Source organism: Biomphalaria glabrata, chromosome 5 (assembly GCF_947242115.1).
Source record: "Biomphalaria glabrata chromosome 5, xgBioGlab47.1, whole genome shotgun sequence".
Lineage (NCBI taxonomy): Eukaryota > Metazoa > Mollusca > Gastropoda > Planorbidae > Biomphalaria > Biomphalaria glabrata.
In genome coordinates, this window is record NC_074715.1 from 23,250,830 (window position 1) to 23,276,591 (window position 25,762).

The 25,762-nt window shown below is 35.2% G+C and overlaps 2 protein-coding genes across 4 annotated transcripts; one reads left to right on the forward strand and one right to left on the reverse strand.

The window, feature by feature from the left end:
- The first annotated feature begins 222 nt into the window (after positions 1–222).
- Positions 223–22,343, forward strand: LOC106063084 (ferric-chelate reductase 1-like). Of its 3 annotated transcripts, none has more exons than XM_013221403.2 (5): positions 223–380; positions 16,554–16,787; positions 17,475–17,605; positions 20,724–20,821; positions 21,805–22,343. In XM_013221403.2, exons 2-5 carry the CDS (start codon positions 16,556–16,558, stop codon positions 21,956–21,958), a joined length of 615 nt encoding a protein of 204 aa, XP_013076857.2. In that variant the 5' UTR covers positions 223–380; positions 16,554–16,555; the 3' UTR covers positions 21,959–22,343. The 3 variants fall into 3 exon arrangements, with proteins under 3 accessions (XP_013076857.2, XP_013076858.2, XP_055886733.1); XM_013221404.2 differs by lacking the exon at positions 223–380 and adding an exon at positions 407–528; XM_056030758.1 differs by lacking the exon at positions 223–380 and adding an exon at positions 7,454–7,608.
- LOC129926304 (G surface protein, allelic form 168-like) lies at positions 11,184–15,231 on the reverse strand. The gene is made up of 6 exons (XM_056029614.1): positions 15,072–15,231; positions 14,395–14,657; positions 13,518–13,532; positions 13,246–13,349; positions 12,160–13,146; positions 11,184–11,994 (listed from the first exon to the last, which is right to left on the reverse strand). The coding sequence occupies exons 1-6, from the start codon at positions 15,229–15,231 to the stop codon at positions 11,184–11,186; spliced, it is 2,340 nt and encodes a 779-aa protein (XP_055885589.1).
- Positions 22,344–25,762: the final 3,419 nt, after the last annotated feature.

Here is a 25,762-nt window from a genome sequence, read left to right on the forward strand (position 1 = left end):
TGGAGTTAAGATAAAATTATAACATTTTGTGAAATCTTTTTCTTTAAAAAAAATAAGAGAGAGGGTTGAAGCCAAGCTTTCTTTAAGAGCCAAAATAAATAAAATAAAAAACAAAACATTGAAAAACTAGAATAGTGTTTTTTATATTTCCATTTCGTTTGACACACAGTTAGTAAAGTGAGCAGTGAGAGGCGGGGTGAGCCCCCTTGTGTCACCAAATGTTGGACCAATCCCGAGCGTGGAGATATTTTTAGCTCCAATGTACTAACAATGTTTGCACGTTGAACATAGGTCTGTGACATTCAATAGTTGTGTTACATTACGTAGGCTTGTTCTATCCCAGTTGACATCACATTGCGAGTCCTGGACTTCATAAACAGGTAGATCTATTTGTTCAATCTAGATTTAGAGTCAGCTAACTTCAAGCACTGTATTGACTTTGAGACCTTGGGGATATTTACATTGAAGTTAAGTGCTCTTGTTCTGCTGGGCATTTTGTGTTGTTTTTGTCGCTTCAGTCATTCGTAGGTGGTGTACACATTTTAATAATTTTACTTTAAAAAAATAATTTAAAAAAATAAAACTAAAAAAGTAAGGGACTTGCGTCTATAAGGCAGATTTTAAAGGTCATCTGTTTCTATGACCGACAGTTAACAAGAATGTCATGTGGCCAGCATAACCACCAAGCGCCTTTACTTTCCCCAGCCAACGTTAACTAAAGCTCTTTATTATCCAATAGTCTGACCCCTATAAACTAAATAACCTTTTATATTAGGGCCCATTTCATTGAAAGTTATTTGGTCGTTAAGTTTGTAAATATCTGATCATGGACTGGTGTAAACAGAGGCTCAATTTCGTATAAATATATTTGCATGAACTGTTTTTCGTATAAATTTTTTTTTCCAAGACATATTTTGTCTTTAGTTCTAGACAGCATGTTTTGTCTTTAGTTTTAGACAGCATGTTTTGTCTTTAGCTCTAGACAGCATGTTTTGTCTTTAGTTCTCAAACCCAGTCTCAGTCGTCTGTTACAACGCCCTCAGGGTCTGAAGTCTTTGACTCGCTGGCGAGGGATTCGTAAATTTGGTCTGGTCAGTTATGTACCACTCAACACTAGTCAACACATAAGTGTACTCGAGAGAGAGAGAGTCCCCCCCCCCCCCCCGCCAACACCTTTATTTTGGTACTTACTCTCGAAAATATCAATTTGATTTAATTAAGTGGTATTATTAGATTTTTGTTTTTTATTTCTTATCAAACTGAACATTTCAAATGTGCAGTCAATATAAAATGTACATTTCAAATGTGCAGTCAATATAAAATGTACATTTCAAATCTGCACTCAATATAAAATGTACATTTCAAATGTGCAGTCAATATAAAATGTACATTTCAAATGTGCAGTCAATATAAAATGTACATTTCAAATGTGCAGTCAATATAAAATGTACATTTCAAATGTGCAGTCAATATAAAATGTACATTTCAAATGTGCAGTCAATATAAAATGTACATTTCAAATGTGCAGTCAATATAAAATGTACATTTCAAATGTGCAGTCAATATAAAATGTACATTTCAAATCTGCAGTCAATATAAAATGTACATTTCAAATGTGCAGTCAATATAAAATATACATTTCAAATGTGCAGTCAATATCAAATGTACATTTCAAATGTGCAGTCAATATAAAATGTACATTTCAAATGTGCAGTCAATATTAAATGTACATTTCAAATGTGCAGTCAATATAAAATGTACATTTCAAATGTGCAGTCAATATAAAATGAACATTTCAAATCTGCAGTCAATATAAAATGTACATTTCCAATGTGCAGTCAATATAAAATGAACATTTCAAATCTGCAGTCAATATAAAATGTACATTTCCAATGTGCAGTCAATATAAAATGTACATCTCAAATCTGCAGTCAATATAAAATGTACATCTCAAATCTGCAGTCAATATAAAATGTACATTTCAAATGTGCAGTCAATATAAAATGAACATTTCAAATCTGCAGTCAATATAAAATGTACATTTCAAATGTGCAGTCAATATAAAATGTACATTTCAAATGTGCAGTCAATATAAAATGTACATTTCAAATGTGCAGTCAATATAAAATGTACATTTCAAATGTGCAGTCAATATAAAATGTACATTTCAAATGTGCAGTCAATATAAAATGTACATTTCAAATGTGCAGTCAATATAAAATGTACATTTCAAATGTGCAGTCAATATAAAATGAACATTTCAAATGTGCAGTCAATATAAAATGTACATTTCAAATGTGCTGTCAATATAAAATGAACATTTCAAATCTGCAGTCAATATAAAATGTACATTTCAAATGTGCAGTCAATATAAAATGTACATTTCAAATGTGCAGTCAATATAAAATGTACATTTCAAATGTGCAGTCAATATAAAATGTACATTTCAAATGTGCAGTCAATATAAAATGAACATTTCAAATCTGCAGTCAATATAAAATGTACATTTCAAATGTGCAGTCAATATAAAATGTACATTTCAAATGTGCAGTCAATATAAAATGTACATTTCAAATGTGCAGTCAATATAAAATGAACATTTCAAATGTGCAGTCAATATCAAATGTACATTTCAAATCTGCAGTCAATATAAAATGTACATTTCAAATGTGCAGTCAATATAAAATGTACATTTCAAATGTGCAGTCAATATAAAATGTACATTTCAAATGTGCAGTCAATATAAAATGTACATTTCAAATGTGCAGTCAATATAAAATGAACATTTCAAATCTGCAGTCAATATAAAATGTACATTTCAAATGTGCAGTCAATATAAAATGTACATTTCAAATGTGCAGTCAATATAAAATGTACATTTCAAATGTGCAGTCAATATAAAATGAACATTTCAAATCTGCAGTCAATATAAAATGTACATTTCAAATGTGCAGTCAATATAAAATGTACATTTCAAATGTGCAGTCAATATAAAATGTACATTTCAAATGTGCAGTCAATATAAAATGAACATTTCAAATGTGCAGTCAATGTAAAATGTACATTTCAAATGTGCAGTCAATATAAAATGTACATTTCAAATGTGCAGTCAATATAAAATGTACATTTCAAATGTGCAGTCAATATAAAATGAACATTTCAAATGTGCAGTCAATATAAAATGTACATTTCAAATGTGCAGTCAATATAAAATGAACATTTCAAATGTGCAGTCAATATAAAATGTACATTTCAAATGTGCAGTCAATATAAAATGAACATTTCAAATCTGCAGTCAATATAAAATGTACATTTCAAATGTGCAGTCAATATAAAATGAACATTTCAAATGTGCAGTCAATATAAAATGTACATTTCAAATGTGCAGTCAATATAAAATGAACATTTCAAATCTGCAGTCAATATAAAATGTACATTTCAAATGTGCAGTCAATATAAAATGAACATTTCAAATGTGCAGTCAATATAAAATGTACATATCAAATGTGCAGTCAATATAAAATGAACATTTCAAATCTGCAGTCAATATAAAATGTACATTTCAAATGTGCAGTCAATATAAAATGAACATTTCAAATCTGCAGTCAATATAAAATGTACATCTCAAATCTGCAGTCAATATAAAATGTACATCTCAAATCTGCAGTCAATATAAAATGTACATTTCAAATGTGCAGTCAATATAAAATGTACATTTCCAATGTGCAGTCAATATAAAATGTACATTTCAAATCTGCAGTCAATATAAAATGTACATCTCAAATCTGCAGTCAATATAAAATGTACATTTCAAATGTGCTGTCAATATAAAATGTACATTTCCAATGTGCAGTCAATATAAAATGTACATTTCAAATGTGCAGTCAATATAAAATGTACATTTCAAATGTGCAGTCAATATAAAATGTACATCTCAAATCTGCACTCAATATAAAATGTACATTTCAAATGTGCAGTCAATATTAAATGTACATTTCAAATGTGCAGTCAATATAAAATGTACATTTCAAATGTGCAGTCAATATAAAATGTACATTTCAAATCTGCAGTCAATATAAAATGTACATTTTCAATGTGCAGTCAATATAAAATGAACATTTCAAATCTGCAGTCAATATAAAATGTACATTTCCAATGTGCAGTCAATATAAAATGTACATCTCAAATCTGCAGTCAATATAAAATGTACATCTCAAATCTGCAGTCAATATAAAATGTACATTTCAAATGTGCAGTCAATATAAAATGTACATTTCCAATGTGCAGTCAATATAAAATGTACATTTCAAATCTGCAGTCAATATAAAATGTACATCTCAAATCTGCAGTCAATATAAAATGTACATTTCAAATGTGCTGTCAATATAAAATGTACATTTCCAATGTGCAGTCAATATAAAATGTACATTTCAAATGTGCAGTCAATATAAAATGAACATTTCATATCTGCTGTCAATATAAAATGTACATTTCAAATGTGCTGTCAATATAAAATGTACATTTCAAATGTGCAGTCAATATAAAATGTACATTTCAAATGTGCAGTCAATATAAAATGAACATTTCAAATCTGCAGTCAATATAAAATGTACATTTCAAATGTGCAGTCAATATAAAATGTACATTTCAAATGTGCAGTCAATATAAAATGTACATTTCAAATGTGCAGTCAATATAAAATGAAAAAGGTGTACTTTGCTCCTTGTCAAATACATTTAACACACAGATTGTCACTGACCTGTATATTATTATATCATCAACATGTCGTTATTATAAAACAAACATTTCATTTAGAATTGAAGTTTTCATTGAAGGAAATTGTTCAAAGTGTATTTCATCTTTGAACTATTCATATCAATGTGTACACAACCTTTTGCTTGTGGTATTGGATTGCAACGCACTTCAAAGCAGGATAGAATAAATCTGTCTCAATTTAAGTCTTTCAAGTTTTGTTTTTAAACTTACTTACTTTGTTTTTCAAACTGGCCTTACACATGCCATAGTGCTCTCTCTCTCTCTCCTTCTTTCTTTCTTTCTGTGTGTGTGTGTGTGTGTGTGTGTTTGTGTGTCTATGTCCAAAAAGTGCATACTGGTAGCACACTCCCTCTCTCTCTCTCTTAACCCCAAACCCATCCACACAATTAATTAAACTTTAATCTTCATTAGATCACCACCTCTCTCTTGCCTATTGCACAGCTGACTAGAGCACGACATTTAGTATAATAAGAGTAAATGTAATGCTCGAAATTTTTGGTGTGACCACTACCTACACACGCGGTAGGAATGGACACTTAAGAGAAAGCTTACGAACCATGACCTGAGGGCGAGCTTTCTTCTGCCCTTAATTTGTACAAAGCTTGTATCAAGTCACTCCGTCTTTCTGTCTGTTCCATGTATATATGTATTTATGTTTATGTATTTTTGTGTGTGTTTGTTTGTTTACTTGTAGTCTCCCTTGTTCTACTGCTCAGTATGTTCATGTGTTCACATGTTTGTCTCAAGTCTGTTGTTAGTGTGTATTCAAGTTTCCTGTTAGTTTTTCACTTTCTTGTCATGTTCATAAAATGGCAGTGTCCCTGAAATAGCAGTGTTGGTATTGCATCATAATAGATACTATAACACTGTCTGTCTATCTGACTCTATCTGGTGCACATTTTGTTCACGTAATTCTCGGATCAAGTTGAAACTTGTCATAATTATTTATTGTCCCAAACAAAACGTGCATTAATCAAAAAATTAACCAATTAATGAACTAATTATTGGTAATTAATTGATATAGAAAATGGGAAATAAATCTTTCAATAATAAGAAATATGGATGTGAATGTGCAGTTCTTTTCCTTTTATAAGCTTTTTTGAAAGTATATTTTTATTTTTTATTGTGCTAGTTATTAGTTATGCAATATACGCATACACACACACACACAAACGCCCCTTATTTACATAGCTTTGTGGATTGGGTTTGAATTTTGGTTTTGCTTACTTTTGTTGATTTGTTTTACTTGTTTCGGATGTTCCTTCAGAAAGAGAATTCTATTCTAGCCCAAACCTCCAGCAGGACGACGGGAGGTGGCACAGGAAAGGGTTTGAACCCGAGACCATCGAACGACAGTCCAGAGTGCATACAACACGACGATGCAGCTTCTGAAAAATCGTTTTAAAACGAAAATGAGACCGTCTCTTGTTAGCATTACGAGGTTTGAAGCTTGACCTAATTGTGTATTACTTGCACTTAGAGTCTCCACGAGGTTTGACGCTTGACCTATTTGTGTATTACTTGCACTTAGAGTCTCCACGAGATTTGACGCTTGACCTAATTGTGTATTACTTGCACTTAGAGTCTCCACGAGGTTTGACGCTTGACCTAATTGTGTATTACTTGCACTTAGAGTCTCCACGAGGTTTGACCCTTGACCTAATTGTGTATTACTTGCACTTAGAGTCTCCACGAGATTTGACCCTTGACCTAATTGTGTATTACTTGCACTTAGAGTATTCACGAGATTTGACCTCATTGTGTATTACTTGCACTTAAAGTCTCCACGAGATTTGACCCTTGACCTAATTGTGTATTACTTGCACTTAGAGTATTCACGAGATTTGACCTCATTGTGTATTACTTGCACTTAGAGTCTCCACGAGATTTGACGCTTGACCTAATTGTGTATTACTTGCACTTAGAGTCTCCACGAGATTTGACCCTTGACCTAATTGTGTATTACTTGCACTTAGAGTCTCCACGAGATTTGACCCTTGACCTAATTGTGTATTACTTGCACTTAGAGTATTCACGAGATTTGATCTCATTGTGTATTACTTGCACTTAGAGTCTTCACGAGATTTGACGCTTGACCTAATTGTGTATTACTTGCACTAAGAGTATTCACGAGATTTGACCCTTGACCTAATTGTGTATTACTTGCACTTAGAGTATTCACGAGATTTGACCTCATTGTGTATTACTTTCACTTCGAGGTTCCTGCGAGGTAATCTTTCTTTACAGGACTCGGTCACAAGCGACATCCACAGCGGTAGATTGTTTTTAAAAAGCTCCAATTGTATCCCCTCCCAACAACACACACACAGACACAGACATCAAATCATTTTTTTCCACGTAATTTTGTTTAAGTTTTAAAGTTACAATCGACGCCAGTGCATGATTCTATGTGACGTAATGTCAAATATTCACTTGTCAATCAAAATTCCCCTTCACCTGCGAAATCAATCAACACAGGTGATCATTAACTATCTCGAAAATCATTGTGATTGTAGTTGGTCTTTAGACTGTTGTATGTAAATTTTTATGTAAATATATATGTATCTGAAGTAGTAGGCCCTACTTGACATGTTAGAGGAACAGTTAGATTACCAGTTAGAGGAACAGTTAGATTACCAGTTAGAGGAACAGTTGGATGACCAGTTAGAGGAACAGTTAGATGACCAGTTAGAGGAACAGTTAGATGGCCAGTTAGAGGAACAGTTTGGTTTAATTGCATCCGTTTTCCTGCATACTCCTTCTTTTAGTTTATGAGGATTTGATGAAAAATAAGAAATAATTCTATAAACAAGAGCTCGCACAATTCTCAAGGTAAGTGTCTGCTTTGTGTAATAGATATTATAGGCCCTACATCATATCTATCTATCTATCTATATCTGTATATATTATCTCTCTCTCTCTCTCTCTCTCTCGGATCCAAAATGGAGGGAAAGGTCGCGTGTGCCTGCTCCTTTCGGAACAAAACAATCTCCCGTAGACTCCCCGATGGCTGCTCCATCTTTACGGCCGAATTGCACGCAATATTGCTTGCACTTATGGCCGTAAAAGCATCAGAAAGGAGGAAATTTATAATCTGCTCCGACTCCAAATCTGCATTGCAAGCTTTGGGGCGGATGAAGACTGACATCCCATTGGTACATAAGAGCCTAAAGCTGTTGGACCAAATAACAGCCGACCGTAGGGATGTCACCTTCATTTGGGTCCCCTCCCATGTTGGCATTGAGGGAAACGAAGCCGCAGACAGAGAAGCAAAGAGAGCCCTAAATCATGCGGTGTCAGGAACCCAAATTCCCTACTCAGACCTGAGACAAAGTATTGCCTCTGCCACCTATCGAGAGTGGCAGAACCGATGGGAGGCTGAGACTCACAGTAAACTCAGGCAGATTGTGGCGGATGTCAGGTGGCGGCCCACATCTAAGGGTCTGACAAGGCGTGGTAGCACGACCATGTCCAGACTTAGGATTGGCCACACCTACATCACGCACTCTTTTGTACTGAAGAGAGAGGAGCCCCCACTTTGTGAGTACTGTGACTCTCGCCTCACCGTGGAACATATCCTCGTTGATTGCCCCAGATACCAGGATGTCAGGGCGAAATATTTTAGAGTCACTAATTTAAATACACTATTTGATAATGTTGACCCTGGGAAGGTACTGGGCTTTATCCGAGAAGTGGGGCTATCTACGAAGATCGGATTTATGAATTTGTGAACATGCACTATTTACATTAGATTTTTACCAAATATTTAAATTTTTACTACCTTTACTATTTTAACTGTGAATAGACCTTGATTTTAATGATATGACTGTATAGAATCTGGCCCTTGTTGTTTAGAGAGAGAGGGATCCTTAGGGGACTGCAGGCACGACATGGCCTAAATTGTGCCGATGTGCCTCAAATCAAATCAAATCTCTCAGGAACAATCTGAATATAAACTTTATCACATGTAAATTATGAGTGAGTCAGGTGTGAATGTACATTTTGGTTTCTTATAGTTATAATGTGTTTTGTTTGGTGTAATGCGCAAATTGTAAGACAAATTTCCATATTGACAATAAAGATTATTATTATTATTATTATTTAGTTTCCCGGCATGTTTTGTGAACAAGGCCCAAGACTCAGGCATTTAGTATACATCGTGTTTTCTCTCCCTTGCTTGTTTGCCCTTCCCGCCTCGCCTCTAAAGTGACATGAACTGGTTAGACAGATCTTTATATTTGTGAAAACTAGCTACATGAACAGCTCCCAGTTTACTAAGAGTAATGTTAGTAATTCATAAAACTAGCTAAATGAACAGCTCCCAGTTTACTAAGAGTAATGTTAGTAATTCATAAAACTAGCTAAATGAACAGCTCCCAGTTTACTAAGAGTAATGTTAGTAATTCATAAAACTAGCTAAATGAACAGCTCCCAGTTTACTAAGAGTAATGTTAGTAATTCATAAAACTAGCTACATGAACAGCTCCCAGTTTACTAAGAGTAATGTTAGTTATTCATAAAACTAGCTAAATGAACAGCTCCCAGTTTACTAAGAGTAATGTTAGTAATTCATAAAACTAGCTAAATGAACAGCTCCCAGTTTACTAAGAGTAATGTTAGTAATTCATAAAACTAGCTAAATGAACAGCTCCCAGTTTACTAAGAGTAATGTTAGTAATTCATAAAACTAGCTACATGAACAGCTCCCAGTTTACTAAGAGTAATGTTAGTTATTCATAAAACTAGCTAAATGAACAGCTCCCAGTTTACTAAGAGTAATGTTAGTAATTCATAAAACTAGCTAAATGAACAGCTCCCAGTTTACTAAGAGTAATGTTAGTAATTCATAAAACTAGCTAAATGAACAGCTCCCAGTTTACTAAGAGTAATGTTAGTAATTCATAAAACTAACCATTATTTGTGATGAAAATATTCCAACCTGCCTTTTTATCGACATTGCTTACCAAACAGATGACGCTCTAAGATGTGGACCATTTGGCGGCCGCCTCCTGATTTGTATGCAAACATAAACTCTCTGTGAAATCTTTTTTTTTTTAATTACAATGCATTGTGGGAGATAGGAAGGGGAGAGATCTTATATTATCTTATTAATAACAGACGTTACTTCAAAAGAGAAGATAATTACGTCCTACGTGTATCCCTGTGTCAATCTAGTCATGCTTTGTATCAGTGACTCTGCCGAGTCGTTGGTTTTCCTGGCTGATTCAGGCAACTTTTAAGAATTTGTCCTAGCAAGTGGAATATAAAATGTGTCTTTATCTCTGCATCTTTCTAAGTATTTATTAGGTTTTGTTTTTGCATTTGTGGTTTAGTGTTTAAGTGATTATTGCTACTTTATTTCTTTAAGTTTTTTGTTACTCTTAATAATTGACATTTTTATGGGTGGAAAGACATGCTCCAATTTGATTCCCATTTCTGTAATTCATCCAATTCTCTTTGTAAAATATCTGTGTCTTGGGTTGTTTTTATTATTCTGTATATTATGCAATGAAGTGCAAATAATCTGAGTTTTGTTCCTGAAGTAATGCTATTTAATAGGTCATTTATGTACATTAAAAAGAGTAGTGGGTCTAAGACTGTTCCTTTGGGCAATCCTGAGTTTACTGTTATTGGTGTTGATTTAGAGCCATTTATTGTTACAGTTTGTTCTATCCCTTTAAGGAAATCCTGAATCCACTGGTTTAGTGGAGTAGTTGTACCGAAATATTATCATTTTTTAAGCAAGCTGTGGTGAAGAACTTTTTCAAATGCCTTAGAAATGTCTAATAAAATAGCATCTGTTATAAGCTAATCTAATCTGACTTCGACTATGTATCATTTATAACTTAACATTAGCCACAGAACATTATTGATTAAATATACTGGATAACAACATTCAGTTCTATAAAATGAGACTTTATTAACCATTGGGAAATCTGTCCAGTCGTCCTAAAACGTCGCTATTTCTAACTACTATTTAAAACACAGCCTACTAACATAACGCCATGTTGGTCTCTTGTTCGCCTAAGTCTACCACGTCATTAGTCTGTCTTACTACGTCATTACTTTTACCGTCGCTAAAAACTATACACAATATATTTGTCTAACAAAACTAACCTACTCTCTAAACTAGTACATTACATTTCCTCCCCCTCTTTCTAAAAAAAAAATTTTTTTTTACAAATTTTTACAAAAAGTACAGTAAAATGTCTTTACAACAGCAAGGATAATTTTGTTTGAAAAAACAAATACAGTAAATATGGGGATGGACAACACAACAAATAGATTCTCTTGACATCTCAGGTAGGTTCACTGGTATCTCACAAAGTTCATTCACAGACATCTCACTGCGGTTAGTTCAATGACAATTCACCAAAGTAAGTCCTTTGACATCCAACAAGGTAAGCTCAGTAACACACTATTACTGAACAAATAGTAATGTCACTGTAAAACACAACTTTAAAAAGTCCATAGAGTCTCTGACACATTATTCGATTGCTGGTGAATGTGGTACATGACGTGATACACAGTTCAACACTCAGATTGCTGGTGAATGTGGTACATGACGTGATACACAGTTCAACACTAAGATCGCTGGTGAATGTGGTACATGACGTGATACACAGTTCAACACTAAGATTGCTGGTGAATGTGGTACATGACGTGATACACAGTTCAACACTAAGATTGCTGGTGAATGTGGTACATGACGGGATACACAGTTCAACACTCAGATTGCTGGTGAATGTGGTACATGACGTGATACACAGTTCAACACTAAGATTGCTGGTGAATGTGGTACATGACGTGATACACAGTTCAACACTAAGATTGCTGGTGAATATAGTACATGACGTGATACACAGTTCAACACTAAGATTGCTGGTGAATGTGGTACATGACGTGATACACAGTTCAACACACAGATTGCTGGTGAATGTGGTACATGACGTGATACACAGTTCAACACACAGATTGCTGGTGAATGTGGTACATGACGTGATACACAGTTCAACACTAAGATTGCTGGTGAATGTGGTACATGACGTGATACACAGTTCAACACTCAGATTGCTGGTGAATGTGGTACATGACGTGATACACAGTTCAACACTAAGATTGCTAGTGAATGTGGTATCTAACGTGATACACAGTTCAACACTAAGATTGCTGGTGAATATAGTACATGACGTGATACACAGTTCAACACTAAGATTGCTGGTGAATATAGTACATGACGTGATACACAGTTCAACACTAAGATTGCTGGTGAATGTAGTACATCACGTGATACACAGTTCAACACTAAGATTGCTGGTGAATATAGTACATGACGTGATACACAGTTCAACACTAAGATTGCTGGTGAATGTAGTACATCACGTGATACACAGTTCAACACTAAGATTGCTGGTGAATGTGGTACATGACGTGATACACAGTTCAACACTAAGATTGCTGGTGAATATAGTACATGACGTGATACACAGTTCAACACTAAGATTGCTGGTGAATATAGTACATGACGTGATACACAGTTCAACACTAAGATTGCTGGTGAATATAGTACATGACGTGATACACAGTTCAACACTAAGATTGCTGGTGAATATAGTACATGACGTGATACACAGTTCAACACACAGATTGCTGGTGAATGTGGTACATGACGTGATACACAGTTCAACACTAAGATTGCTGGTGAATGTGGTACATGACGTGATACACAGTTCAACACTAAGATTGCTGGTGAATGTGGTACATGACGTGATACACAGTTCAACACTAAGATTGCTGGTGAATGTGGTACATGACGTGATACACAGTTCAACACTAAGATTGCTGGTGAATGTGGTACATGACGTGATACACAGTTCAACACTAAGATTGCTGGTGAATGTGGTACATGACGTGATACACAGTTCAACACTAAGATTGCTGGTGAATATAGTACATGACGTGATACACAGTTCAACACTCAGATTGCTGGTGAATGTGGTACATGACGTGATACACAGTTCAACACTAAGATTGCTGGTGAATATAGTACATGACGTGATACACAGTTCAACACTCAGATTGCTGGTGAATGTGTTACATGACGTGATACATAGTTCAACACTAAGATTGCTGGTGAATGTGGTACATGACGTGATACACAGTTCAACACTCAGATTGCTGGTGAATGTGGTACATGACGTGATACACCGTTCAACACTAAGATTGCTGGTGAATGTAGTACATGACGTGATACACAGTTCAACACTCAGATTGCTGGTGAATGTGGTACATGACGTGATACACAGTTCAACACTCAGATTGCTGGTGAATGTGGTACATGACGTGATACACAGTTCAACACTAAGATTGCTGGTGAATATAGTACATGATGTGATACACAGTTCCAATTGTAACCTTTCTGTACAAAGTGTAACAGTCCATGAGTACGAAACATTACGTTGTAGTTACCACAAGTTACGCTGTACAAGGTTCAAGCTGTACTTTGTACAAGGTTTAGTCCATCGCGTCACAATAACGTTGTTTACGATGCCAAGTACCATCTCACTGTCCATCTTCAAGATCACCAAGAAGCATCACAACTTCATGACATTTGCCTATTATGGATACAAACAGTAAAAAATCCATTAACAACTTATTACAACGTTTAAACAGTGATACTTGAGGCATCCCTAAATTTCCAACCCATCAATAGATTCAAGCTTATTTCTTCCTTCGCTTACCATTTCCTCAGGAATCTGAAATGTACAAATGATCGATGTGATGATACACATAAAGAAAATATAATGCTCATACTTACTTTCCAGTAAGCTCTCGATATATATTATCTCCCTTTAAAATTATAACTTTTCAAATTATTTCCCTTTCTCGTCAATACAGTCTTATGAGTGCCATACTATAGCATACAAATGAACAGCATAACATATACAACTTATTTACAGCTTAAAAGAACTCAAAATGTTCATTCAAAATATAATTAACCAATGCTGCTAGTATATATATCTATATATACTTATAAGTAAACCATCAAGAATTTACTATATTCTGCTTCTCCATTTCTTCTTTGGTAAGGTCTATATGACCTACAATTGTCCCTTGTACCCTGGTACTCATCAGAGTTACATCTTCTTTGAGGCTTCCCTCTATGATACTGTCTATCATAAACATAACCATCAAAATGTCTGTCATACCCATAATGGTCAGATCTGCTATCTGAATTATCACAACTTCTACATTGCCTGGCTATATGTCCCTTTCTATGACATTTAAAACAAATCATGTTTCTTCTCACTTTACCATAATTATTTTGTCTCATTCTAAATTCATGTCTTCTATTCCAGCTATCTCTCTCTCTCTCTTTGAGTCAGTTCCTATAATCCATGTATATTGCCTAAATGCAAATCATGAGTCAATCCTGGTATTGCCAAACCTCTACAATATCCAGTCTAAAATGCTGTTTCTAAGAACACTCTACAGGCTTGATAGCGCTTTATACTGCCGTCTATCAACTTTACTTTTTTCTAATATCCTAAGTAACAATCTGGTTTAACAAAGTTACTCCTAATCCCGACTGTACTGCAACCAGAATCTTTTACAAACCTCATAGGTTTCTCTCACTCTGTTGGTTTCATCTTCAACAAAATGTATTTCTTCTACACCCCAACAATAGTTCATCTCTTCTGCTTCTTCATTATCACTACTTTCTCTGCTGTCCCTAACATTGGTGAAATACACTCTACTTTTGTTATTTCTGTTTCTGTTCTCTTTCAACTCAACTTTCCTAATCTGTTTCCTGTAACTGTCCCTATTTTCTGATCTATTGTAATTCACTTGTTTACAGTGTGCTGTAATATGTCCTCTACCTTGACAATTAAAACAGATGATCTCTCTATAGTTTGTATTGTCTCTATTTCTATCATTTCTGCTTTCATGTCTCTCTTTATTCTTAGTTTCTTTACTATATCCTACAAAATCAACGTGTTTCTTGTCTTTATTTGAAAAGGAATTATTAGGATAAGCACTGCTGTAAGTTCTCATAATAATAACTATGCCCTCTAAAGTTTTTGGTTTTCTCTCTTTTATAAATGACTGTAACTGAGATTCACATTTGTTTGTAAAATTATCTATCAAAATAAAGTTTTAAGTCCCTCATAGCTTTGATCTATTTGCTCAAATGACATCCATTTACTGAAATAATCTTTTTCAAGATTTACTGTTGTTTTAGGATCAATCTGACTACTAGGAAAATTTTCAAAATATTTTTTTCCTAAATGTACTGGCATTATGACCATAGGCATTAAGAAGCTCTTTCTTTAATATATCATAACTATTCTGAATGGTATGATCATGGTTCCGACAAATAGTTAATGCTTGACCTTGAACAAATTCAAGTAAGATTTGAGACCATTCATTTTCTCTTATGTTACAACTGTTCATTTTGATATCAAAACGCTTTAAATAGTCTGAAATACTATCTTTATCTTCCTGAAAGGGCTGCAGTTTCTTTCTCAGCCAATGATTAGTACTTTGATTATCCCTATTTTCATTCCTGCTATTAACATTACTTGTACTATTACTATTGTTTATGTTTTCACTCTGAATGGTAGGTCTATCGCTTGTGTTATTGCCATTACTAGTCTTATTAGTAGTTGTGTTTTGTATTTTTCAATTCAGCATCTAACCTCAATTTGTCTAAATCATACTGTAATTTTCTATCTGCCTCTTCTTTTATTAATTGTGCTTCCCTATCTATTTCTTTCAACTCTCTCTCCAATGAATCAAATAATCCACCTCACAGGTTGAATGGACAATCACGCAATGTGGGAGCAGGGTATACCATCACTCGTGTGTAGATTTAGACTAGTAGGACCTACTTTAGAAGAATGAGGTCTTCTATACATCACTGTCTGACAAAGTGATTCTAACGGTCAACTCCGATGACCTTTCAATGTTAATAACGAGCTCAGCTCCAAATACTGTACTTCAAGACGACTTACTTGACAGCGAAGTGAAACTGTCGACTTCTCAAGCCCCTCGAACTCTTAGTTCAACTGCTAAAAAAAAAAAAATTCTGGCTCACTCCAGGCAATGTTCTGGCGTTCTTCGATCCCGTCTCTGTGTCGTCAAAATAATGGCGTGGCGTTCTTCGGTTTCGTCTCGGGTCGCCAAAATAATGTTATGGGCTAATCTAATCTGACTTCGACTATGTATCATTTATTACTTAACATTAGCCACAGAACATTATTAATTAAATATACTTGATAACAACATTCAGTTCTATCAAATGAGACTTTATTAATCACTGGGAAATCCGTCCAGTCTTCCTAAAACGTCGTTATTTCCAACTACTATTTAAAACACAGCCTACTTCTAACATAACGCCATGTTGGTTTCTTGTTCGCCTAAGTCTACTACGTCATTAGTCTGTCTTTCTACGTCACTACTTTTACAGTCGCTCAAACTATACACAATATATTTGTCTAACAAAACTAACCTACTCTCTAAACTAGTACATTACACATCTATTGCTCATTATTATCCTAAGCCTTTTGAAAAAAACATCAATTAGACCTATTACTTTCACATGATCTATATTTCCAAAGGCCTTGTTGGTAGAGAGAAACTGGTGTAAGAACTAAGAACTTGTGTCAAAGAGAAACAAATTGATGCGAAGAACTGTTTACCTGCTATTTAGCAGGCTCTTGATCATTAAATCAAATTAATTGCATTAATGACTCCATTTCTTTTTTCCAAAACAGTGATGACGCCATCAAATTTTGCTGTTGTGTTCATTCTCCTGCTTGTGGTAACTGTCCAAGGTTATCCTAACGGAGCCCCAGACAATGCAGAGATTTGTAACACATTAAAACCGAAGCATTATCAAATAAAGGGTAACACAAGCTCTGGACTTTGGGAGCCGAACTTGAGTCAACCTTTAAATTATAGCATCCACGTGAGCAGGATGAGCGTCAGTTCTGGACAGGCTGTTGAAGGTAAAATCTTTAATAGTTTCACGATCAGTACAATCATAATGCTCCAAGCTTAACTCTTGCTAAGCTAAAAATCTTGATTCGCTAAAATCTTGATAAGCTAAAATCTTGCTGAGCTAAACTCTTACTAGGCTAAAATCTTGCTAAGCTTAAATCTTGCTAAGCTAAAATCTTGCTAGGCTTAAATCTTGCTAGGCTAAAATCTTCTCTCTTAGTATTTTATTTAAAATAAGTATTTCTTTACTTTATTTCTTAGGCGACATTTTCAAAGTCTCTTCCCACATGTAAATACATAGCTGCGCAATATTCAAATATTTACCTTATCTTTGAAGTGCCAATCAAATCATTTGAATGTCAAGATTGGAAAGTTTTCTGGCCATACCTTTAGTGAAGTCTTAGTAATCGTTGTGAAGTGTACATCTTAGTAGTCAAACTTAGTCATTACAACAAGATGCATTGATCGAATAAAAGTATCAACATTTTGTATACCCCCCCACCCCCCGCCAGTGAGACGTGCTGGCTGAGGGGTAAACCGCATGGTTTCCGAAACCCGGGTTAGTGGGATTTTTAATTTTGGGATATTTAGTGCAACCAGCTCTAATGGGTACCTGACATTAGTTGGGGCAAGGCCTGAACTTTACTTTCTGGATCTAGTATCAAACAAAAACGTTACATTTGATTTGTTCGCAGTTCTACTTCAAGCTGATCAGTCCTATTTCGAAGGCTTTATCTTACAAGCAAGAAGTGCCTCCAATACTTTAGATGTCAGCAAGAGATACGGAACTTTTAAACCCCTGGATGAGGACGCTAAACTTATCTGTGTGAGTACAAAGTTTCTGACCAAAGTCTAGCGAGCAGGGGAGGGGTATTGTACATGCCGCACAATCTTGACTGTCTAACCTAAGTAATTTGTATCATACGTGTCTGACTGTCTAACCAAAGTAATTTGTATCATACGTGTCTGACTGTCTAACCAAAGTAATTTGTATCATACGTGTCTGACTGTCTAACAAAAGTAATTTGTATCATACGTGTTTGACTGTCTAACAAAAGTAATTTGTATCATACGTGTCTGACTGTCTAACCAAAGTACTAAGTCGTATCATACGTGTCTGACTGTCTAACCAAAATACTAAGTCGTATCATACGTGTCTGACTGTCTAACCAAAGTACTAAGTCGTATCATACGTGTCTGACTGTCTAACCAAAGTACTAAGTCGTATCATACGTGTCTGACTGTCTAACCAAAGTACTAAGTCTTATCATACGTGTCTGACTGTCTAACCAAAATACTAAGTCGTATCATACGTGTCTGACTGTCTAACCAAAGTACTAAGTCGTATCATACGTGTCTGACTGTCTAACCAAAGTACTAAGTCGTATCATACGTGTCTGACTGTCTAACCAAAGTACTAAGTCTTATCATATGTGTTTGATGTGGTGCATGGCCTACTCAAGACCTTTTAACTGTACTAACTATATTGAAATGTGGCAGAGGGTACATTTACCTGGCGTCTGTCAAAAGAAGGAGTCACGTCCTCTATTTTGTGTGTCATTTGTGTGTGGTGTCCTCTGTCCGACAGACATTGGGCTAAATTGTGAAGATGTTGAGTTGGACTCTGTTGTCTACTTCAGACCTTTAGTGTCAATGATGTTTGAAAGTGTGTTTTCGCTGATCCGCGCACAACGCAGTCAGAGACTGAAATGTAGGAGAGCCTAGAATCCCAAGAAAATGTTGTGCAAAAAGTGCCGCGCGTTATCTAGGTATACGCACGTAATCTAGGTATACGCACGTAATCTAGGTATGCGCACGTAATCTAGGTATGCGCACGTAATCTAGGTATACTCACGTAATCTAGGTATGCGCACGTAATCCAGGTATACGCACGTAATCCAGGTATACGCACGTAATCTGTGTATGCGCGAATGATGAACTGTGAAAAACTACTTTGTCTGAAAAATGTTTTTTTTTTGTTCATATAGTGATTAGACGACCTTTACTTGCGGACACATGAAGTCTAGTTTGTTGAGTTTTTTCTTTGTCCTCTATTTTAAAGCTTTGTTCTCCTGTAAATTTTAATCTTTGCGTGTAGGTCTCTGGTCACCGAGCATTTAATTCACATCTGACTTTTTTTTATTTGGGTGAGGTGGGGTAAGCGTGGGAGTAGTCCAATTGAAAAATAAAATGTCCAACATTCACATTTATTCAAACCCTCAACTTTAATAGACTCTTAATCTTACAGCATACTTTGGCATAGATAGAAACCCCTCAGGGAGGATTAACTCTATATTTTATTCTAACGAATAACTTAATATCGTATTGTCTCCCTTTCCTTTTAAGACCTTAGTTTTCGTAACGCGAAAACAGCAGCACCATTGAAGCTTATCCTGCATCTCACAGCACAAGAGTTTAGAATGGAAAGAAAAGAAGAACTTTTCATGAAATGTTCCAAATAAAGTTTTCTTTTTTGTATCCGTAAGTTTTACTGCTAGTCTATTTAAAATTATTTATAGCCCTCCAAACAAAAGACAATTCCTTTGAATAAAAAAAGATTTCGGTGGGTTCCAAGTCCTGGATATGTGTTCATAGTACTGACACCAAGACTACTCAAAGTCTTGCCACGCTTAACGAGGTTGGGGTTTAGAGAATGTATTTATCACATGCCTCCCTGGTTATTGACCAAGTGTTCCAATAGTTTCAGTTGTTAATGTAACCACAAAAATATGTATATAAAAATAAATATAAGCTTGAATAAAAATTGATTCTTTATGATAATACCATAGAAAATAGTACATTGATTCTTTATAAAGGTATTGTATTCAAAAGTACATTGATTCCTTATAAAAAGCATTGTATGCAATAGCTAAAGCCTCAGACCCCCCACTACGCTAACAAGATATCCTAGAACACTGATGCCTAAAATACGGCCCGCGGGCCAGATCCGGCCCGCGACGTGGTTTCATCCGGCCCGCCGAAACGTCAGCACAAAGTGTAGAAAAAATCTCCCCTTTTAAAAAAAAAATCTGAAAGGGGAACTTTACTTTACTTTTTTTTACGTTAGGGCCTTGACATTTTCTCAGATGGATTGTTACCATGACATTTAATATTTGTACGTTTACGAAATGGAAGAGCCGAAGAAACTACAAGTGGATTCCAATGTAGAATCTACCAGGAAAAGTGACACGGATCTTTACTTAGTTGTGGTACATGATAATAAGCCAGCATATTTGTTTTATTAAGAGACTAAGTCTGTTTAAAAAACAAAGCATGTAATATAAATGGCATTATAAACCAAATATGGCGGCATTCTTAGTTTGAGCCGCGAATAAAAATATTGTCAAACTATGCCTAGAGATAGGAGGATCGATGGGAATATTTACCAAAAAGAAACAAGAAAATGAGTCGGTGGTAAGGCTAGCTACAATGTTGCTCACATTTTAATTATTTAAATTGAACTATATTCCGACGCGTAAAAAAATAACTTCCAATAACCCATTATTTAATATACGTACCAGATCCAGAGGTTCTCAAAAAAAAATAGTTTCAGGTCAATTTCATATCGTTTTGTACATGTATGGTCATGTGGCCCGCGACACGAGTGGTGGAAATTAAAATGGCCAGAAGGTCAAATTAGGTTGGGCATCACTGTCCTAGAAAATTAAATGACAGGCTTTAGTCTATCTTAAACTTAAAGGCAGCTCTGGGTTTTGTTACCAGGTCTATAAAGAAGCAACTTCACCATAACAGCTGCAGCAAGATTCTCCAATTGTTCTTACTAGTTCTACAATGACCTACTTTAAAATATAATTCATGCATTTTATTGCTATGACAATGGTTCTCGGGTCACGTGGTGTGTTTAAGAAATTCTCAGTTCATATTCATTGTTTAGGAGTAAATGTGTCATGATATTTAAAACAATTTATTATCTTTGATTTCAGTCTGGTGCTGGCATTACACACAGCAAACATTACAAGTGGCCAAATATTACTTTTAGTTGGACAGCATCAAAAGATACTCAAGAAAAAATCAAGTTTATGTAAGTAACAGATCCCATTGTTAGACATTGGCAGTCATGTCATTGTTAGACATTGACCTTCATCTCATAGTTGGACATTGACTGTCAATTCATTGTTGGACATTGACTGTCATCTCATTAGTTGACACGTCATGTCATGTCATTGTTGGGCATTGACTGACATTTCATTGTTGGACATTAACTGTCATCTCAATGGTAAACATGTCATGTCATTGTTGGACATTGACTGTCATCTTATTGTTAGACATGTCATGTCATTGTTGGACATTGACTGTCATCTTATTGTTAGACATGTCATGTCATTGTGAGATATGTCATCTTATTATTGGACATTGACTGTCATGTCATTGTTAGACATGTTATGTCATTGTTGGACACTGACTGTCATCTCATTGGTAGAATATCATGTCATTGTTAGACATTGACTGTCATTGTTAGAGGTTGGCTGTCATGTCATTGTTAGACACATATCTCAAATAGCTACGAGGAGGGGGGGGGCACATATATCAAATAGCTACGATGGGGGGGGCGGCACATATCTCAAATAGCTACGAGGGGGGGGGCACATATCTCAAATAGCTACGAGGGGGGGCACATATCTCAAATAGCTACGAGGGGGGGGCACATATCTCAAATAGCTACGAGGGGGGGGGCACATATCTCAAATAGCTACGAGGGGGGGGAACATATCTCAAATAGCTACGAGGGGGGGGCACATATCTCAAATAGCTACGAGGGGGGGGGGCACATATCTCAAATAGCTTAAGGTCTTCACAAGCCTCAATCCAAGTAGATCCTAAGACATTTATGCTCAATAAGGAATTAACTTTGTACTGATTGAAGTCTCTCTGATTAATGATAAAATACAATTAATCTTCGTTCTACTAAAACATCTCGTTCAGTCACTAAGTTATTGTACTCACGTAAACTGTTGACCTAGAAACTTGTATTTGTGTTTTTACGTTGTACTTTCACGTTTCCAGAGCCACAGTGGTGACAGGTTACAAGACCTACTTTATGAATGTGGAATCTGATGTTGTGGAATTGTCTGGATCATCAACAGGCGACATTTTGTCATCAGTTAACATCTTGACATTCACTGTGCTCCAAGCGTTTATGTTGACCATATTGATGTAGACGTCATATAACATCATTAGCATTATATGAGTGATGTAGTTGTCATATGACATCTTTAACATTGAATGTACGATGTGAATGTCAAATGGCATCGTTAACAATATACGAGTCATATGAACTATTTAATATTGTATGAATTATGTTCATGTTATGTAACATCTCTAACAAGAAATAAGTAATGTACCGGTACATGTCAGATAATATCTCTCAATATTTGTGTATTCTTGCTATACTGAAATCATATCTGTCTTTCAAATGATTATTATAATACATAGTTAATGTACTATGTAGTTATTGTGGCACATAGTCCTTCTAATATGTCAAATGTATTACATACAGATGATGTTTCGATCATTTCTTTATTAAACCAGACTATTTTTACAAAGCTGATATCAACTCACTCAATCTGTCTGGTAAAAAGTTTGTACACGTTATTTCTCCCACACCCATTCTCGGACCAAGTTGAAACTTTAGACAATTATTCATTGGCAAGACATGAACCAATTTTGTTTTACAAATTAGTCAATCAGAGGCGTAGTTAGTGTGGGGCTAGGAAGGGGGAATTTTGAAAATCCCCCCCCAGGCCCCAACTTGAGGGGGCCTCCAAATCAGTGTTTTTTTACATTAAATATTATGCAAAATGTAGGGGCCGCCCAATGAGATCAAGTCCCCTGGGACCCCAAATGATGGCAAATTCCTAGCTACGCCACTGCAATTAATTACTGGTTATGAACTATTTTGTTTGATACCAAGAAGGGAAACTAATCCTTCAGTATTCATAGATATCGCTAAATATTTAGGGTTTTGTCCCCATACATAATTGTACACGTTTTCTCTGCCACGCCCATATTCTGGGATCCAGTTGAAACTTGAAACAATTATTTATTGTACCTAAACAAAACAGGAATCAATTTTTAAAAATTACCAATCAATCAATTAATTATTGTTCATAAATTATATTGTTTGATATCGAATAAGGGAAATAGCCTCTACACTATAGAGAAATATAGTTGTAAGTGCGGAGTTCTTCACCTTAGATAAGCTTTGTTTGTAAAAAAAGATTTTTTATATTTTTATAATTTTCTTTTTACAATACCTCTATTTAAGTCAGAACTTCGTGGAACCTGGAACCAGCCAGGAACCAGTCTGGACCCTGATCTCAGAAACGGCTCTAACGATTTTCCTAGAGATTTAACAGTTAATGTATCGCGTTCGGGAATTTCGTAATGAATCGTTATTGATTCAAGAGTTGAATAAATGAATGTTCAAGAACATTTTGCGCACCTTCTTCTAAGTCTATACAAGATCTATATCATTGGAATTATTTAATTTAAAAAGTTGTTAATTAAATTTAAAGTTGCTATAAGTTTATTGATAGATTATCCAAGGATTATCTAAGCTTTGCTTAGGGCCTATATTTTTGTGTAAATCTAATATAGATAACGTCTAGATTCTAGATCTAGAAGTAGACCTAGATCTAGACCAGGGGTGGGCAAATTACAGAGGACTTAACTCCAAGCAAATTATGACCTGAAATAAAAGTTCCAGTCAGTTCTTTCGCGGGAGTTTTTATGGAAGCTGTATTTACACACTTAAAAAAAAATTAGATTCTAAACTTTTATATAATTTGGATATACATACATCTGTAAACAAGTTTTTTTTTTTAAACTAAACAAGTGTAATCAAAGTTCGATGGTGACTGACTGTAATTTGACATCTGCCACATGAACAACGACTAATAAGCTATTTACACAGTTCCGGAACATTTTTTTTAAATCATAAAATTGGTTTCAGAAATTGCTAACTCTTGTTGTAATTCCTCAATTGGGATTGTGAAAAAAAAAAAATATAAAGTGAATGTATAATACAGTATAAATAGGAATAAAAAGACTTTATACACAGTTAGCTAGAGTATTTGTGTAAGTTGCACACACACATATATTCCCCCCATTCCCAAAATCTTTTCAATGCGGGCCTCGATACAAAAAGGTTGCCCGCCACTGATCTAAACTAGATCCTTAGAAGTAGATCTAGATGTAGACTACATCTTAGAAGTATTAAAAGTATCAATAAATACCTTCTACCTTACACAATGGCGCTAATGGCCTGATTAGTACAATCGTCCAATCAAGAAACTGACGGTCTCAACATCACGAGCTCGATCCCTCAGTTTTAAACACACACACAAAAAAAAAATATTTTAAAATATTGACTTTCTTTTTTTAGTGCAATTTTTTAAAAAAATGTTTTTATTGTTTCAAAATTCAGACATTCTTTTGATACAATTTTTAAAAGATGGCTGCCTGGTCGTGCGGTTTGCGCGCTGGACTGCCGTTTGGATTTATCGATGGTCCCGGGTTCAAACCCTGCCCGCACCCATCCCCCGTCGTCCTGAGGGAGGTTTGAACTAGGAAGAAAACTATCTGAATGCTGAAGGAACATCCGAAACATGTAAAACATTAAGATAAAACTGCATTCATATCAAAGTTAATTTACACACCTACATCACGCACTCTTTTGTACTGAAGAGAGAGGAGCCCCCACTTTGCGAGTACTGTGACTCTCGCCTCACCGTGGAACATATCCTCGTTGATTGCCCCAGATACCAGGATGTCAGGGCGAAATATTTTAGAGCCACTAATCTAAAAACACTATTTAATAATGTCGACCCTGGGAAGGTACTGGGCTTTATTCGGGAAGTGGGGCTATCTACGAAGATGTGATTTCTGAATTTGTGAACATGCACTATTTACATTAGATTTTTACCAAATATTTAAATTTTTACTACCTTTACTATTTTAACTGTGAATAGACCTTGATTTTAATTATATGACTGTATAGAATCTGGCCCTTGTTGTTTAGAGAGAGAGTAGTCCTTAAGGGACTGCAGGCACGACATGGCCTAAATTGTGCCGATGTGCCTCAAATCAAAAAATCAAATCAAAGTTAATTTACTGAAAAAAAAACACACACACACACAAAACCCTCTAAAATATATAGATTAGGATTAGATGGCTATGTCGTCTAGTTTCATTGCATAGTGAACATTAAAATGTGTTAAGGGAACATTTCGCCATGTACGACATAGGCCCTAGATCTATTTCAAATGCACTACATCTGTGACCAGTGAAAACACAACCTAAGCCTGTATAAGCGCTGACATGAATTAAGGGAAATAATGCATTATATACTTTGAAAACCTTAATTTATCTTTTATGTCCCTTGAACAAAATAAAAGTGTTGTAATTTGTATGGCGGTGCACAAATTATTAAATTCTTTTATAAATAAATTATTGTGAGAACGGTATTGTTGGTGGCCCTGATATTTGGAATATGTTCTCAGGAATAATTTCCTTTCCCGTCTGAGCATAACTTCTATTTAAAGAGCACTGTTTCAAGCAATTTTATTTATTTAGGCCTAAACAAAAATCATTTTCTACCAGAACACATGAAAAAACTATTTCTAACAATGCGACATAGAAGTCCATAGAACTGAACTTGAGCATAGGCTACCATCGACTATTTCGATCAAAACTTGACATCTTTTCACCATCAAACTAATGGAGGAATGAAGTTTGTCTGGTGAAGTTAGTGCACAGTAGTTGTCTACGTTCGGCCAGAGTCTATATTAGAGTTGTACTGATTCTAGAGACAAGAATTAGTGTGTGTTTTTTTTTTGTGAGAGCTTTGTAACAGATTCTAATAGTTTACTTAGGAAGATAATAAAGGGAATTTGTGTCAAATAGAGTTTTTGTCTACGCCTGTGGTCAGTCGTACTTTCATATTACCTCATATCTTATTTAT